This window comes from Mauremys reevesii, linkage group 3 (genome assembly GCF_016161935.1).
Source record: "Mauremys reevesii isolate NIE-2019 linkage group 3, ASM1616193v1, whole genome shotgun sequence".
Taxonomy (NCBI): Eukaryota; Metazoa; Chordata; order Testudines; family Geoemydidae; genus Mauremys; species Mauremys reevesii.
This window is the reverse complement of record NC_052625.1, coordinates 26,245,922-26,264,775: the sequence shown is the minus strand read 5'-3', so window position 1 is coordinate 26,264,775 and position 18,854 is coordinate 26,245,922. Positions and strand designations below refer to the sequence as shown.

The 18,854-nt window shown below is 45.1% G+C and overlaps 1 protein-coding gene across 16 annotated transcripts in view; it reads right to left on the bottom strand.

The window, feature by feature from the left end:
• CCDC88A (coiled-coil domain containing 88A) overlaps window positions 1-18,854 on the bottom strand; it is a 374,196-nt gene that overhangs the window by 248,813 nt on the left and 106,529 nt on the right. For all 16 annotated transcript variants that reach the window (XM_039529475.1, XM_039529472.1, XM_039529474.1 and 13 more), the window contains one exon: window positions 15,273-15,331. In XM_039529475.1, coding sequence (XP_039385409.1) covers window positions 15,273-15,331 — 59 coding nt within the window. The remainder of the gene's footprint in view (window positions 1-15,272; window positions 15,332-18,854) is intronic.

Sequence of the window (18,854 nt, the reverse complement as noted above, 5' to 3'; positions counted from 1 at the left end):
GCTGCCCCGGGTCTTTCGTTGATGTGTATGCTTGTCCAGGGTCCTGGTGCCTGCCATCCCCGAATGTAAAGGCAGGCTTCCCTTGACATGCACTTCGACCGTAGCCACGATCCTCCCCGGTGCCCTGAGCCCCAAAAAGAGCCCTCATCCAGGGGCAGATACTCACCCTTCCCCCACACCCCTCACCCCTTCCAACGCCCAAACCCACAGCCCACAGCCGTCATGTAAACCCCTATCCAAAGACGGCACCCCTCGCCCCTTCCTGCAAACCCACCCATTCCTGCAAACCCCCCCACATGCACAACCACCGTAAACCGTCCCCCACCCCACAGACCTATGTAGGAGCAGGAGGCTGTCCGTCCTGTTTTGGACAAGCGGTCTGTACATCAGTGCACACCGAACCCAGCACAGAATGCTTCCATGTTTCAACCAAGAAACAGAAATGCAAAGTCAACGAAAGATTTATTATTAATTACTGTAACATTTCATTAGTTTTAAAACGTGCTTTGGAAGTGGGGGAAACTTGGAGAACCGGGTTTGTGAGCTCAGATCTAACTCGACACATACAGACACAGGCCCATGATCAGGCTCTCTTAAAATCAAGTGGACAGTCACAGGTTACCCTGCTCTGCGAGGAAACTCGCTTTCAAAGCCTCCCTGATGCACATCGCTTCCCGCTGGGATATTCTCTCGGCACGGGTGTCTGGCTGATCGTAAACAGCAGCCAGGTGATTTGCCTCAACCTCCCAAGCGGCCAAAAAGGTCTTGCCCTTGCTCTCACAGAGATTGTGGAGCACACAGCAAGCAGCAATAACTACGGGGATATTCTTTTCGCTGATGTCCGAGCGAGTCAGTAAGCTCCGCCATCTCCCCTTGAGACGTCCGAAAGCACACTCCACCACCATTCTGCACTTGCTCAGCCTGTAGTTGAAGAGTTCCTTCTCACTGTCCAAGGCGCCTGTATAGGGCTTCATGAGCCAGGGCATTAGCGGGTAGGCCGGGTCCCCGAGGATCACTGTAGGCATCTGCACATCCCCAACCGTTATTTTGTGGTCCGGGAAGAAAGTACCTGCCTGGAGGCGTCTAAACAGACCAGAGTTCCTGAACACACGCACGTCATGAACCTTGCCCGCCCACCCGACGTTGATGTTGGTAAAACGTCCCCTATGGTCCACCACAGCTTGCAGCACCATTGAAAAGTAGCCCTTTCGCTTAATGTACTCGCTGGCCTGGTGGGCTGGTGCCAGGATAGGGATGTGAGTCCCATCTATAGCCCCACCGCAGTTTGGAAATCCCATCGCGGCGAAGCCATCTATGATGACCTGGACATTTCCGAGTCACTACCTTTGAGAGCAGTTGCTCAACGATTGCGTGGGCTACTTGAATGACAGCAATCCCCACGGTAGATTTGCCCACGCCAAAGTGGTTCGCTACTGACCGGTAGCTGTCTGGCGTTGCTAGTTTCCAGAGAGCAATGGCCACTCGCTTATGCACACTCAGGGCTGCTCGCATGCGTGTGTCCTGGCGCTTCAGGGCAGGGGACAGCAAGTCACACAGTTCAAGGAAAGTGCCCTTACGCATCCTGAAGTTTCGCAGCCACTCTGTGTCATCCCAGACCTGCAGCACTATGCGGTCCCACCAGTCTGTGCTTGTTTCCCGGGCCCAGAATCGCCGTTCCACACCATGTACGTGACCCATTGCCACCATGATCTCCACTGCGCGGCGTACCCTGCTTTCTGAGAGGTCTGTGCCACTCTCCTCACCGCGCTGCCGGAGCCTCCTCGCCCGGTGTCTCAGCAGCTGACTGTTGCAGAGGTGGACGATAAGGTGCGAGGAGTTGACAACGGCCATAAGTGCAGCGATGATCGCAGCGGGCTCCATGCTCGCAGTGCTGTGGCGTCCGCGCTGTAACCAACCAGACAAGGGCGCAAACAGATTTCCCGCCGGCGCTTTCAGGGAGGGAGGGCGTGATTGACGGTTCAATGACGACAGTAACCCAAAACCACCCTCGACACATTTTTTCACCCAGCAGGCATTGCGAGCTCTACCCAGCATTCCAATGGGCAGCGGGGACTGCGGGAACTGTGGGATAGCTTCCCACAGTGCACCGCTTCCAAAGTCGACGCCGGCCCCGTTAATGTGGACTCAGAAGTTCGAATTAGTGTATTTAGTGTGGATACACAAATTCGACTTCATAAGGTCGAATCCACAAATTTGACTTAAGTAGATTCGAAATAGTCTTGTAGTGTAGACAAGGCCTAACATGGCTGCTACTCTGAATCATGCCAACTTAGTGACTGTTTGGAAATCTGAATTGAAATTGAAACATTAATACACACTTTAAAAGCATATACAGTGTATGATAAAATACGTGTATCTGAAAGTATAATAGATTTGAAAAGTATGAACTAGCTTCCTTATACAGCTGTTTTTTATGACAATGTCAGTGCATTCATTTCGGTGATGTTGGCCAACCTAATGATTTCAAATGATGATTTGTAAGCAAAGTCTAAATGAGCTCTCCCTGACAGCTAATGATGAGCTGGGGGGAAAGGCTTCAGGACTAGATTATATTTACATTCACACCTAATCTACCTAGGTATCCAGCAAACAGAGCTGTGTTGACCAAGTGATAGATTTTGGCTGGGGTTGGGTTACAAATCATTTGAATGCGGGGGTGGGGGAATGAAATGTTGTTCTTATTCTATGGGTAAAGGGCAGCAGAACTGTACTTAGCCTGTGATGATTGAGGGCATCAAGAGAGATGCTGGGGACCTGTTCCTCTCCACTATTTAAAGACAGAGCTGATTAGGCTCCATAGATAGCCTTTTGTTCTGTTAAGTGACCACTGCAGCTAAAATCACTGATAATCAGGTCTAAGTGCTTAATCCTGCTGTGGGAGCAGTGTTCCTGTGGGGACAGTGTTTCTGTGGAAGAGATGGCCCAGACTGCACTCACAGCAAGGTTCCCCCACTAAGAGCTCAGCTGAAATCACTGAGAGCTGGTGGAACCTCAAGAGACCAACTCGCAGAGGTCATAGTGGCAGGTGGCAGCAGAAGGTGACTGCACAGGGCCATTGGCAAGAGAGTGGTGGAGTGAACAGTGGCACAATGAACAGCCGTGGCCAGAGTGAACAGTGAGCAGCTGGAGGAATGAGCAAGGTGCTTTCTTGCCCCCCCCACCTGGGAGGTGTACTCACATGAAAGCACCTCTGAACTCTGAGTCTCCACTGACCAAAGACAACACCAGTGAGTCAGGTGTGGTGGAGTGAAAAGTGAGGGGCACGTTAAAGAAACATGTGTTTCTTGGACTATATTTTAGTGACTTTGCTCCAGAATGCTCAATTTGTGACTAGGAATGGAAACTTACATAAATATGTTTCCTAATAGGCCAAGATTTTTAAAATGCATTATTTGCCAAGGTTGTTATCTCACATTGTTGCTATCTTTAGAGGTCATTATGTTGGGAAGTTTCTGTACTAAACATTTTTATTATTATAATTAATTTTTACATAAGAATGGTCATACTGGGTCAGACCAATGGTGCATATAGCCCAGTATCCTCTCTTCCGACAGTGGTCAAGGCCAGGTGCCCCAGAGGGAATGAACAGAACAGGTAATCATCAAGTGATCCATCCCCTGTCGCCCATTCCCAGCTTCTGGCAAACAGGCTAGGGACACTCAGAGCTTGGTGTTGCATCCCTCTCTATCCTGGCTACTGATGGACCTATTCTCCAGGAATTTATCTAGTTCTTTTTTTAATCCTGTTATAGTTTTGGTCTTCACAGCATCCCCTGGCAAAGAGTTCCACGGGTTGACTTTATGTTGTATGAAGAAGTACTTCCTTTTTAAAAAAAAACAAAAAACAAAAACCTGCTGCCTATTAATTTCATTGGGTGACTGCTAGTTCTTGTGTTATGTGAAGGATTAAATAACACTTCCTTTTTCACTTTCTTCACACCAGTCAAGATTTTATAGACCTCTATCATATCCCCCCTTAGTCGTCTCTTTTCTAACCTAAAGTCATTTTAATTTCTCCTCCTGTTTCATACTCCTAATCATTTTAGTTGCCCATCTCTGTACCTTTTCCATTTCCAGTATATCTTTTTTGGGATGGGGTGACCAGATCTGCACACAGTATTCAAGGTGTACACATACCACAGATTTATATAGAGGCAATATGGTATTTTCTGTCTTATTATCTATCCCTTTCTTTAAAAAGCAAAGGTTTCAGAGTAGCAGCCGTGTTAGTCTGTATTTGCAAAAAGAACAGGAGTACTTGTAGCACCTTAAAGACTAAACAAATTTATTTGAGCATAAGCTTTCGTGGGCTACATCCGATGAAGTGGACTGTAGCCCACGAAAGCTTATGCTCAAATAAATTTGTTAGTCTCTAAGGTGCCACAAGCACTCCTGTTCTTTTTTAAAAAGCAAACAGAATGCTGGGAATCATTGACTGCACATTGAGTAGATGTTTTCAGAGGACTATCCACAATGACTCCAAGATCTCTTTCTTGAGTGTTAACAGCTAATTCAGACTCCTTCATTTTGTTGAGATTGTTTTCCAATGTGCATTACTTTGCATTTATCAACACTGAATTTCATCTGCCATTTTTGTTGCCCAGTCACCCAGTTTTGTGAGATCCCTTTGTAACTCTTTGCAGTCTGCCTGGGGCTTAATTATCTTGAATAGTTTTGTATCATCTGCAAATTTTGCCACCTCACTTTTTTCCAGATCATTTATGAGTATGTTGAACAGTAATGGTCCCAGTATCAACTCCTCAGGGATACCACTATTTACCTCTCTCCATTCTGAAAACTGATAATTTATTCCTACCCTTTGTTTCCCATCTTTTAACCAGTTACCGATCCATGACAGGACTTCCCTCTTATCCCATGATGGCTTACTTTTCAAAAGTCAATTTAAATTAAATACTTTTTTTTTTAATTTATATTTTTTTAGAAATCTAGACCTGTTATGTGTTTTGGTGTAACTTCCATTATTCTTATGTTAAATTTGCATCATCCTAACAAAACATTTACTTTATTCATCTCTTTTATATATCTCATTGGTCCTGACACCCCCCTGTAAATTCGAACACCCCCCGTAATTTCAATTCCTGGGGAAATCACTGGTGGAAAACAGTTACCCAGCTATGTAGTTTGTTACAGAGGGTCCAAAGAACATAACCCTCTGGTCTCCTGGAGCAAATGAACCCTCTTGGGAAAATAGGGTGCCACATTTAGGGTGTGATGTTACCATATGTAACCACAATGGTACTTCCATGGAAGATAATCCCCAAAGGCGTGATTGTTATGTACATATTACATTAGGTGTAAAATCCCTCTGGACGCTGGGTGTATGATGAGTTAACCATTTTACAGAATGTAACCCTACAGGTGATATGGACACCAAGTTGAAGAATCCAAATTTAAAGTGGCCACAGCCTGGAGCCAAGAATATTCCCCGACGAGCAAATGTATGGGAGCCATTGTGGGAGCGGATGCAGCCAGCATTTCTTAACGTGCAACTCTATTACATGGGTAGTACGCCCCAAGGAATGGTGGGTGGACCAAATTCATCCTAACTGTAGTATGTATATAAAAGGATTGAAACAACAATTCAAATGGTGGGTGAGGGGACACACCTGGAATCGTTGTCAGAAAAGAGGTTTGTGGGCAGCAGGGAACACTATGCTGGGTACATGGAATCTGGAGGACGAGTGGGTAACCAAACAATTAGTAAGCCAAAATGTGAAATTTCAACAACAAATTAATGGCACACCAACTATCAGCAGTTGCCAGAGGTGGAGGACAGCAGTAAACTTGTGGTTAACTCATTGGGCAGGAGACCTGGTGACATGGGGTGGGGGATGGCTTCAGAAGATTAACATGGGGAGAAGTGTGTGTAGGTATTCAAAATGCTCAGTTAATAGTGTTAATGGATATTATGAAAGATGCTTGGTAAGAACAATGGCCATCAGTATTAAATTAGGAGGCTAGCCCATATTTATCCACAATTGCAAAAACACACCATTCTACCTGGAAAATAACATCCCCGACCTGTGGGGAGAGTTCTTGTGTAATTGTTACTATGATACCATGGGAAGGAAATGCAAATAAGGTGGTCCCCTTGAACCCTATGGGAGTAACTAGGGAAGGAGGAGTGTGTTGGGAGCCACTAGGAAATAGGGGGGGGGGATGGGGTAATTTGGACTGTCATCACATTAAGAAGTTGTATATCCAGAGGAGGAATATGGATGTGCCCCCCTCCTATGACTATGGAAGAGCAGGATCAATGGCCTATTGCAAAGGGGGGGCATTTAGGGGTAACGTATATGGGGTACAGTGTATTCTGTTGGGGAATGTATGCAATCCTGCAATATAACACTAGGAGGCAAAATCCTTCCAGTATATGACCAAATTATGAACTTCTATACACTGTCACCTGGACTATGGTGCACCAATGGATCAGTGGACTTAATCGCTGTAGACAATCGAACCAACACCTACTACCCTATGCCGTACCAAGTAGTTGAATTGGTTTGGACAATACCAAATTTCACTGTGGATATTCAATGGACACACGATATGGACAAGAGCCATGCAAGCGCCAACAGTTGGACACACTTACAACACACACACCAGGATGGCGGTCAAATTTTAACCCTATCAAAGGAGGCGAAGCAGTGTTTTTGGTGGTGGCCAGGATATTGGACCATAATGCAGTAGTCAAGATTCTCGGTGTTGCTATGGATTATCATAGCAGCTGGTGTATTGTTAACTGTATTTCTGTTAAGTTGCATACGGAAACGATCAAAGGGGGGCACAACCCCCTAGAGAACAGCCACTAATTATAACCCATAAGTAATGTAGTAAGCCCTCCCCACAATGTACTAGACAAACCAGACCCAACCTTCTTGGGCCCACTATAATGGGAAGCCTGGAACACTAATTGGAATAGTGACTAAGCCCAGAGATAAGTGGGGGAGTGGGATACCCGGAGGAAACACAAGGAGGAGAGTACAAGATGGGAAGCCTCCTGATTCATATTGAGAAAGTAGGGCAATCGGCTAGTTATCTCAGGGCTGGTCCACACTAAGAAGCGGGGTCGAACTAGGGTACGCAAATTCAGCTACGTGAATAGCGTAGCTGAATTCGAAGTACCCTAGTTCGAACTACTCACCCATCCAGACGCCGCGGAATTGAAGTCCGCGGCTCCAAGGTCGACTCCGCCACCGCCGTTTGCAGTGGTAGAGTACCGGAGTCGACCGCGGTGCTTCCGGAGTTCGAACTATCGCGTCCACATTAGACGCGATAGTTCGAACTCCGAGAAGTCGAACTCACCGCGTCGACCCGGCTGGTAAGTGTAGACTAGCCCCTAGGTGCATGTACACAAATGCAAGAAGCTTGGGAAACAAGCAGGAAGAATTGGAAGTCCTGGCACAATCAAGGAACTGTTCAGGAAGGACAGGTATGGGAAGAAAGGTGGAGGAGTTGCATTGTATGTAAGAGAGCGATATGATTGCTCAGAGCTCCAGTTTGAAACTGGAGAAAAGTTTGTTAAGAGTCTTTGGGTTAAATGTAGAGGCAAGAGCAACAAGGGTGATGGCGTGGTGGGCGTGTGCTACAGACCACCGGATCAGAAGGATGAGGTAGATGAGGTTTTCTTTGGACAACTAACCGAAGTTTCCAGATCACAGGCCCTGGTTCTAATGAGGAACTTCAATCAACTTGACATCTGCTGGGAGAGCAATAAAGCAATGCAGACAATCCAGGAAGTTTTTGGAGAGTGTTGGGGACAACTTCCTGGTACAAGTGCTGGAGGAACCGACTAGGAGCCGTGCTCCTCTTGACCTGCTGATTACAAACAGGGAAGAATTGGTAGGGGAAGTAGAAGTGGGTGACAACCCAGGCAGCAGTGACCATGAGATGGTTGAGTTCAGGATCCTGACAAAAGGAAGAAAGGAGAGTAGTAAAATACGAACCTTGAACTTCAGAAAAGCAGACTTTGACTCCTTTAGGGAACTGATGGGCAGGATCCCCTGGGAGGCTAATCCGAGGGGGTAAGGAGTCCAGGAGAGTTGGCTGTATTTTAAAGAAGCCTTATTGAGGGTGCAGGAACAAACCATCTCGAAGTGCAGAAAGAATATGGCAGGCAACCAGCTTCGCTTAACAGTGAAATCTTTGGTGAGCTTAAACTCAAAAAAGAAGCTTACAAGAAGTGGAAATTTTGACTGATGACTAGGGATCTGATCTGATATGGTGCGCCATCCTCAACCGCACCTTCAAAAGGCTGGTTTAGGGCCAGAGAGCAGTTTGGGCTGGCCTTGATTAACGGAGGGATGTTGCCTTTGCCTGCCGCTCCGGTTCCTCCTCCAAGAATTGTCCTGGCAGTTCTGCTGCTGAAACCTTTGAGGAGGTTGTGGGTGGAACTGTCTACGCTGTGTGGTGGGAGTATGAAAGCCCAAGGATGTGAGGGTAACTCGGGAATCTTTTACGCTGTGGACCCGTTTGTCCATCTTCTCTGAAAACAGAGTCTCACCTTCAAACAGGAGGTCCTGAATTGTTTGTTGGACCTCGTAGGGCAACCCTGAGACTTGCAGGTAGGCCCCCTACTGCATAGATTCATAGATTCTAGGACTGGAAGGGACCTCGAGAGGTCATCGAGTCCAGTACCCTGCCCTCATGGCAGGACCAAATACTGTCTAGACCATCCCTGATAGACATTTATCTAACCTACTCTTAAATATCTCCAGAGATGGAGATTCCACAACCTCCCTAGGCAATTTATTCCAGTGTTTAGCCACCCTGACAGTTAGGAAGTATTTCCTAATGTCCAACCTAAACCTCCCTTGCTGCAGTTTAAGCCCACTGCTTCTTGTTCTATCCTTAGAGGCTAAGGTGAACAAGTTTTCTCCCTCCTCCTTATGACACCCTTTTAGATACCTGAAAACTGCTATCATGTCCCCTCTCAGTCTTCTCTTTTCCAAACTAAACAAACCCAATTCTTTCAGCCTTCCTTCATAGGTCATGTTCTCAAGACCTTTAATCATTCTTGTTGCTCTTCTCCGGAATGCGGTGCCCAGAACTGGACACAATACTCCAGTTGAGGCCTAACCAGCGCAGAGTAGAGCGGAAGAATGACTTCTCGTGTCTTGCTCACAACACACTTGTTAATGCATCCCAGAATCACGTTTGCTTTTTTTGCAACAGCATCACACTGTTGAGTCATATTTAGCTTGTGGTCCACTATAACCCCTAGATCCCTTTCTGCCGTACTCCTTCCTAGACAGTCTCTTCCCATTTTTTATATGTGAAACTGATTGTTCCTTCCTAAGTGGAGCACTTTGCATTTGTCTTTGTTAAACTTCATCCTGTTTACCTCAGACCATTTCTCCAATTTGTCCAGATCATTTTGAATTATGACCCTGTCCTCCAACGCAGTTGCAATCCCTCTCAGTTTGGTATCATCTGCAAACTTAATAAGCATACTTTCTATGCCAATATCTAAGTCGTTGATGAAGATATTGAACAGAGCCGGTCCCAAAACAGACCCCTGCGGAACACCACTTGTTATACCTTTCCAGCAGGATTGGGAACCATTAAAAACTACTCTCTGAGTACAGTTATCCAGCCAGTTATGCACCCACCTTATAGTAGCCCCATATAAATTATATTTGCCTAGTTTATCGATAAGAATATCATGCGAGACCGTATCAAATGCCTTACTAAAGTCTAGGTATACCACATCCACCGCTTCTCCCTTATCCACAAGACTCGTTATCCTATCAAAGAAAGCTATCAGACTGGTTTGACACGATTTGTTCTTTACAAATCCATGCTGGCTATTCCCTATCACCTTACCACATTCCAAGTGTTTGCAGATGATTTCCTTAATTACTTGCTCCATTATCTTCCCTGGCACAGAAGTTAAACTAACTGGTCTGTAGTTTCCTGGGTTGTTTTTATTTCCCTTTTTATAGATGGGCACTATATTTGCCCTTTTCCAGTCTTCTGGAATATCTCCTGTCTCCCATGATTTTCCAAAGATAACAGCTAGAGGCTCAGATACCTCCACTATTAGCTCCTTGAGTATTCTAGGATGTCTTTCATTAGGCCTTGGTGACTTGCAGGCATCTAACTTTTCTAAGTGATTTTTAACTGGTTCTTTTTTTATTTTATCTTCTAAACCTTCCCATTAGCATTCACTATGTTAGGCATTCCTTCAGACTTCTCAGTGAAGACCGAAACAAAGAAGTCATTGAGCATCTCTGACATTTCCAAGTTTCCTGTTACTGTTTCTCCCTCCTCACTGAGCAGTGGGCCTACCTAGTCCTTGGTCTTCCTCTTGCTTCTAATGTATTGATAAAAAGTCTTCTTGTTTCCCCTTTATTCCCATAGCTAATTTGAGCTCATTTTGTGCCTTTGCCTTTCTAATCTTGCCCTGTTCTATCTGGTTCTGTGATTGTTTCTGTCTGCTGTATAATTCTTTTAGCTAGGTGTAAACTAAGTAAGGTGGTGGGATATAATTAGTTAGCGAATCATGTTACAGTATGTTAGGATTGGTTAGGTAAATTTCAGTAAAATGATTGGTTAAGGTATAGCTGAGAATATTACTATATAAATTAGGGGCAAACAGGAAGTAAGTTGGGATTTGAAAATAAGGAAAAAGGAACTTGGATTTAAGCTTGCTGCAAGTTCAGCCCAATAAACATCGAATTGTTTGCACCTTCGGACTTCGGGTATTGTTGCTCTCTGTTCATGCGAGAAGGACCAGGGAAGTGGGAAGGTGAAGGAATAAGTCCTCTAAGATAGTATTTTTCAATTAATCTCAAACAAGTACTGTACTGCAATCTCTTTATCATGAAAATACACCTTACAAATGTAGAATTTTTTTGTGACATAACTGCACTCAAAAACAATACAGTGTAAAACTTTAGAGCTGTCTACAAGTCCACTCGGTTCAGCCAACCGTTAAGACAAACAAGTTTCTTTACATTTATGGCAGATAACGCTGCCCGCTTCTTAGTTACAATGTCACCTGAAAGTGAGAACAGGGGTTCGCATGGCACTTTTGTAGCAAGCATTGAAAGGTATTTACATACCAGATACACTAAACATTTGTATGCTCCTTCATGCTTCAGCCACCATTCCAGAGGACATGCTTCCATGCTGATGATGCTCTTTAAAATAAATGTGTTAATTAAATTCATGACTGAATTCCTTGGGGGAGAACTGTATATCTCCTGCTCTGTTTTACCCACATTCTGCCATATATTTCATGTTATAGCAGTCTCGGATGATGACTCAACTCATGTTGTGTCTGCAGAAAAGGACCTGGGGATTATAGTGGATGAAAAGCGGGATATGAGTCAACACAGTGTGCCCTTGTTGCCAAGAAGGCTAATGGCATATTGGGCTCCTTTAGTAGGAGCGTTGCCAGCAGATTGAGGGAAGTGATTATTCCCCTCTATTAGGCACTGGTGAGTCCACATCTGGAGTACTGCATCCAGTTTTGGGCCCCCCACTACAGAAAGGATGTGGACAAATTGGAGAGAGTCCAGCGGAAAGCAACAAAAACGATTAGGGGACTGGGGCACATGACTTTTGAGGAGAGGCTGAGGGAACTGGGCTTATTCAGTCTGCAAAAGAGAAGAGTGAGGGGGGATTTGATAGTAGCCTTCAACTATTTGAAGGAGGGTTCCAAAGAGGATGAAGCTAGGCTGTTCTCAGTGGTGGCAGATGACAGAACAAGGAGCAATGGTCTCAAGATGCAGTGGGGGAGGTCTAGGTTGGATATTAGGAAAAACTATTTCAATAGGAGGGTGGTGAAGCACTGGAATGGGTTACCTAGGGAGAGGTTTTTAAGGCCCAGGTTGACAAAGCCCTGGCTGGGATGATTTAGTTGGGGTTGTTCCTGCTTTGAGCAGGGGGTTGGACTAGATGACCTCCTTAGGTCTTTTCCAACCCTAATCTTCTGTGATTGTATGTTGTTCATTTTAAGAACACTTTCACTGCAGATATGACAAATTGCAAAGAAGATACCAACGTGAGATTTCTAAGGATAGACACAGCTCTCAACTCAAGGTTTAAGAATCTGAAGTGCCTTCCAAAATCTGAGAGGGATGAGGTGTGGAGCATGTTTTCAGAAGTTTTAAAAGTGCAACAATCCAATGCAGAAATTACAGAACCCGAACCATCAAAAAAGAAAATCAATCGTCTGCTGGTGGCATCTGACTTAGATGATGAAAATGAACATGCACTGGTCTGCACTGCTTTGAATCATTATCGAGCAGAACCTGTCATCAGCATAGACATATGTCCTCTGGAATGGTGGTTGAAGCATGAAGCGACATATGAATCTTTAGTATCTGTCACGTAAATATCTTGCAATGCCAGCTACAATAGTGCCATGAGAATGCCTGTTCTCACTTTCAAATGACACTGTAAACAAGAAGCAGGTGGCATTATCGCCTGCAAATGTAAACAAACTTGTTTCTCTGAGCGATTGGCTGAAAAAGAAGTAGGACTGAGTGGATTTGTAGGCTTTAAAGATTTATATTTTTTTATTTTTGAATGTAGGTTTTTTTACATTCTACATTGTAAGTTCAACTTTCATGATAACTTGCATTACAGTACTTGTAAAGGGGGAATTGAAAAGTACTATTTCTTTAGTTTTTTTAAAGTTCAAATATTTGTAATAAAAAATAAATATGAAGTGAGCACTGTCCATTTTGTATTCTGTGTTGTAATTGAAAACAATATATTTGAAAATGTATAAAACATTCAAAAATATTTAAATAAATGGTATTCTATTACTGTTTCACAACGGGATCAATCGCACCATTAATCACAATTAATTTTTTAATTGATATCCCTAATAAAAATGTGTTACAGATCATCATCATCATATGATCCGTGTCTCCTAATCTGAAAATGACTATCTCAGATTCACCTTGATACTATGATATTTGTACCAGATAATTAACTGATACTAATTTAGTTCAGCTTTACCTTTACAGTTCATGTCAGACTTTCCAACCCTAGCCTTTATTTATGCAGGTACAAATAATTACAGTAACTCCTCACTTAAAGTCACATAATGTTGTTTCGTTGTTATGTTGCTGATCAATTAGAGAACATGCTTGTTTAAAGTTGTGCAGTGCTTCCTTATAATGCTATTTGGCAACCGCCTGCTTTGTCCACTGCTTACAGAAAGAGCAGCCCGTTGGAGCTAGCTGGTGGGGGGCTTGGAACCACGGTGGGCCAGCTGCCCCCGCATCAGCTCCCTGGCTCCCCTGAGTTCCCTGTGCGACAGCTGCCCAGCAGGCTATCAATTGCCGGGCAGTTCAGCTGTCCCTCCACCCCCTGCCATGTGCTGCTCCAGAGAACCTTCTGCTTGCTGGGGGGCAGAGGGGGGAGGAGGAAGGCTAATGTCAGAATGTCTCCCTCACCCCGCTCCCGCATCTCCATGGGAGTGGGGGGGGAAGGGGACAGGACAGGGCTCAGAATGGAGGGACCTTGCAGGTAGCAGCTGCTGTCTCAACTTTCTGATCTACTTAGAAAGGCAGTGTACTTAGAGTAGGGTCAGTGTACTTAAAGGGGCAATGCGCGTCTCTCTCGCTCTCTCACACACTGTGTGTCTGTCTCTCTCTGCCATGCTGTCTCCCCTCCCTCCATTCCTGCTGCTTTATAGAGTGTGAGGCTAAGATAACACCATGTTAACTCTTGAGGGCTCAGCCGAGTGCTAGTTCATCATTTAGCAGTAAGGCATTCCCTGGGAAATATTCCACCCTCTGACTTCACCACCTCAATCAAGCTTCACAATCATCATTGCCGTGTACAGTATTAAATTGTTTAAAACTTATACTCTGTGTGTGTACGGGTATCTATCTATCTATCTATCTAAATTGTCTTTTGTCTGGCGAAAAAACTTTCCCTGGAACCTAACCCTCCATTTACATTAATTCTTATGGGGAAATTGGATTCGCTTAACATCATTTCACTTAAAGTAGAATTTTTCAGGAACATAACTACAACATTAAGCAAGGAGTTACTGTATGAGCACAATTTAGCACACGCAGCAAAGATAATTGAGAATTTTAAGGCCCTAATCCTGATTTGTGGGTTACAATGCCAAAATGGAGGCCTGGTTAGAGCCAGGGTGAAAAGCTGGGCCTTATTTCACAGATATCAAAACAAACATCAAGTGACTGTTATCCTATGAAAATGTGTTATTCCATTACTATTATATCTTAAATGTACAACAGAATTTCACCTACATCTTATTTTGCTCATTATTTTATACTTTGCTAGTCAATGTCCTGTCATATCCACACCAGTTGGGTAAACCCAGACCTTGCATGTAATTCTAATGTGCACATTAAAGGTCAGTTTCATTTCCATTATTTATTTAAGGCCACCACTCTGAACGCTTTATTCCCACTGGTGAACAATTACTCAAGTAAGTAATCCCATTGAAGTCAATTAGATAAATTCAGGGAGAATCGGTCTATCAGTGGTTATTAGCCAGGATGGGAAGGGATGGTGTCCCTAGCCTCGGTTTGCCAGAAGCTGGGACTGATGATTACCTGTTCTGTTCATTCCCTCTGAAGCAGATGGACCTTTGGTCTGACGCAGTATGGTCATTCTAATGGGATTACTTGTGTAAGTAAATATTTATCAATAGGATTAAAGGGTTCATAATTTGGCCCTAAAATTGTTAAAGATACACACTTTCTATAATTTGCATTAGAAATTTTGATTATAGGGAATGCATAAGGGAGTTCAGTTATTTAATTTGAACTGAACTAAAATCAAGCACACAAATAGGCATCTTAGATGCAAATATTTTCTTTTAAAAGAATATTTTATAACACTTTTTCTTCTAAAGTAAAATTATGGGTTGGTAGTTAAACCAATTTTATGAAAGAGGGAAATATAATGCACTTTTTACTTTAGAACACCAAGAAAACTAAATAAAACTAATTAATGTTAATAAAACAACGAGAAATGCTAAAAATTAAGGTTACTCCAACAATATTAACTCATTCATGCTGTTTCTGTGTCATATTAAGCATTCCAATTTGTCTTACTAAATGTAAACCATAATACATTAAGACAAAGATACTTTGTTATTTATTTATACCATAAAATATACAGAATTTGCAATGTTACCACCTTAATATTGTTAAAGCAACATTAAAACTGTTGGAATTTCCTGATTTCAGTTACTGCTGTATTAAAAAACAAATTGTGTAATATACTTACCTGAACTGCGCAGCCAAGTAAGAGTAAAAGTAGTTTTTTAATTTCTTCAGTTCCCGGCTCTAAAATAAAATAAATTATTGTGGGTGCAAGTAACTGTTCAGATATGATTTCAAATCTGATTTTTCTTTATGAAAAGCTCTTTTACTGAATTGCACATTTTATTTATCACCATTATTTTTATACAATTGAACATTTTGGCTTAGTTCAGAATAATAATGATGAGGGAATGTAAGTCAAAGTTTTCAGCTCCTTGTTCCTTTGTCTTTTAAAAAAGTAACTTTCAGCACACACACATACTTTATTACTCACAAGTAGTTTAAAAAAATAAGAGGAGGTTACTTACTGTAACTGGAGGTCCTTTCAGATGTGAGGTCTTTTGAGATGTGTGGTCCCTATTTGGATTCCAGACATGTCTGCGAACACACACCACGCGCCAGAGCTGTTTGTAGTAGTGTCCGTTGATCCGCACATGCATCGGACGTGTGCCATGTCCAAGGCTTTAAAAGGCTGTCCAGGTCAGCACTATTACAGGTCCCTCTTACCAGCATGCAATGGAGCCCACAGCAGAGGGGATGGAAGGCAGATATTGGAATCCAAATAGGAACAGCCCACACATCTTGAAGAACCTTCAATTACAATAAATAACTTCTTCTTCTTCTTCGAGTGATGGTCCCTATATGGATTCCAGACATGGGTGAGTAGCGAACAGTGTTCAGCATGGAGATGGGTGGAAGGACTCACAAGAAGTTAGTCTGTAGAATGGCACAGCCAACTGCTGAATCCACCATCACTGCTGCAGTGATGGCATAGCGAGTGGTAAAGGCGTGGACAGAGGCCCACGTGTCCGCTTTACAAATTTCCTGCCATGAAATGTCCACGAGGAAGGCAGACGTGGCAGAATGTGCCCGCGTGGAGTGGACCATTGACACCTGGAGGCAGAGAAACGTGAGAGAGGGTACTTGGAGGAGAGGGCCTGGCCCCGGCAGTGTTCGGTGAGGAAGAGCCTGGGTGAGACACGGAAGACGTGGGTCCACTGGAGATAAAAGGCCAGTGCCTGGCGGACATTGAGAGAATGCAGCATTTTCGCTCTGGGGGAGATGTGCGCTTTGGGGTAGAAGATCGGAAGGTGGATGCACTGCTTGAGGTAGAACGGAGAGGCCACTTTGCAGAGAAATTTGGGGTGCAGGCACAGGGAGACTTTGTCTTTGTGGAAGACAGTAAAGGGTGGGTCAGCCATCATGGCCTCCAACTTGCTAAACTGTCTGTTGAGGTGATGGCCACTAAGAAGATCACCTTCATGGAGAGCTGAGCAAGAGAGCAAGTTGCGAGAGGTTCAAAGGGCAGCTTAGGGAGGGCAGATAGGATGAGATTCAGGTCCAAAGAGTGGGTAGGATTCCACACCGATGGGAAGGCATTGAGTATGCCATGCAGGAGGAGGGCAATGGTCGGGTGAGTGAAGACCAAGGAGCCGTCAATGGGGTGGGGGAGGGAGGCACTCAGCACCACCAGGTGGACACACACGGCAGAGGGGGCAAGGCCCGACATCTGAAGGTGGAGAAGGTACTCCAGGAGGATGGAAATAGAGATGTAGTTCAGAGGGTAGTGGTGGCAGTGCACCCAGGCAGTGAAATGTCACCATTTTGCTTGGTAGCAGGCTCTGGTAGACTGCTGTCTGCTGTGTGTGAGGATGTTGTGCATGGGTATGGAACATGCTCTGCCTACACACAAACCCCATGCAAATACAAAGCCATAAGAAGGAGCAGCTTTGGGTTGGAGTGCCACAGACAACTTTACACCTGTGTGAAGAGATCCAGCAGGAGGGGAAGGCAGATCGGGGTGTGAGCAGAAAGGTGGAAGAGATCAGTGAAACAATACTGACAAGGCCAGGAGGGGGCTATCAGAATGACCATCATGCGGTCCTGCCACACCGTGCTCAGGACTTGCAGGAGCAGGAGAATGGGCGGGAAGGCATAGCGTAGTTTGGTGGTTGAGGGCAGGAGAAAGGCATCGCCTTGAGAGCCCAGCCCAAGGCTTCCTCTGGAGCAGAAGAGGGGAAGTTTTTGGTTTGCAGCAGTCACAAAGTCGTCCCAGTGCAGCATGCCCCACTGGAAAGAGACTGAGCAAAGTGTGAGGTCATGGAGCTCCCACAAGTGATTCACACAGAAGGACCTGCTGAGTGTGTCCACCAGGGAGTTGTTGGTCCCCGGGAGATGCATGGTGTGGAGGGTGAACCCATACCTGAGGCACCAGTTCTAGAGGAGAATGGCCTCTGCACAGAGGGAGGAGGACCAGGCACTGCCCTGCTTGTTGATATACACAATTGCTGTCATGTTGTCGGACAGCAGCTGAATGTGCCGGGATCTGATGAGGGGCAGGAACACCCAGCAGGAAAGCCGGGCAGCCCACAATTCCAGCATGTTGATGTACACCCACACCTCTTGCAGAATCCAGTGGCCCTGTGCCATATGACCCTCCAGATGACATCTCACCCAGCGAGGGAGGCATCCATGGTAAGATTGGTGTGGGCAGTGGGAGGAGCGAACAGAGTGCTGGCCAAGTGGTCCCTCATGTGAGGGAAGCCAGCTTGCCCAAGTGGTCCAGCTGCAGCCTGCAGATTGACTGGAGCCACAGTTGTAGGCAGCGCATATGCAGGTGTTATGGAGATGCAGGCCGCCATGTGGCCCAGGAGGGAAAGGCACTGGCAGATATGCATATGCCGTTTGTGGTGTTGCTGCGCAATGAAAAAGGTGAGGGTAGCAAAATGGTCTGTCAGGAGGAATCATAGATTATTAGGGTTGGCAGGGACCTCAGGAGATCATCTAGTCCAACCCCCTGATCAAAGCAGGACCAATCCCCAAATCCCTAAATGGCCCCCTTAAGGATTGAACACACAACCCTGTGTTTAGCAGGCCAATGCTCAAACCACTGAGCTATCCCTCCCCCCACAAAAAAAAAGGCTCGGCCCTCAAGAAAATACAGACATGCGCTGATAAACATGAGCATACGGGTAGGGACGAAAACTGACTTGTCCTTGCTGACACAGATGCCCAGGCCGGCAAGGAGAGCACAGAGGGTCTGGATAGAGGAGAGGAAATGGATGCACGACGGCACAACAAGGAGCCAATTGTCCAGGAAACACGGAGTGGCCAAGACAACGCATGTGCTGCGATGACAGCAAAGACCTTTTCAAACACCCAGGGAGCAGTGGTAATACCAAAGGGAAGGACCCGAAACTGGTCATAAGAATGTGCCACTGTGAAACGGAGGAACTTCTGATGAGCTGGGTGGATGTCAACATGGAAATAGGCATCCTTCATATTGAGAGTCATGAACCAGGCTTGAGAAGAGAGGGATGGGCGAATGAGAGGAAGCGTGACCATGTTCAGCAACCGGAGGTCCAGAAGTGGACAACGGCTACCCGCCTTCTTCAGCACAAGGAAATAAGGGGAATAGAACCCACAACCACAGTAATGGCGAGGAATTAATTCTATGGTGCCCTTCTGAAGGAGGGTGTCCACTTCATCTCAGAGGAAGTTCTGGTGGGAAGGATTCCCATGGCCACCAAGGGGTGGATGAGGGAAA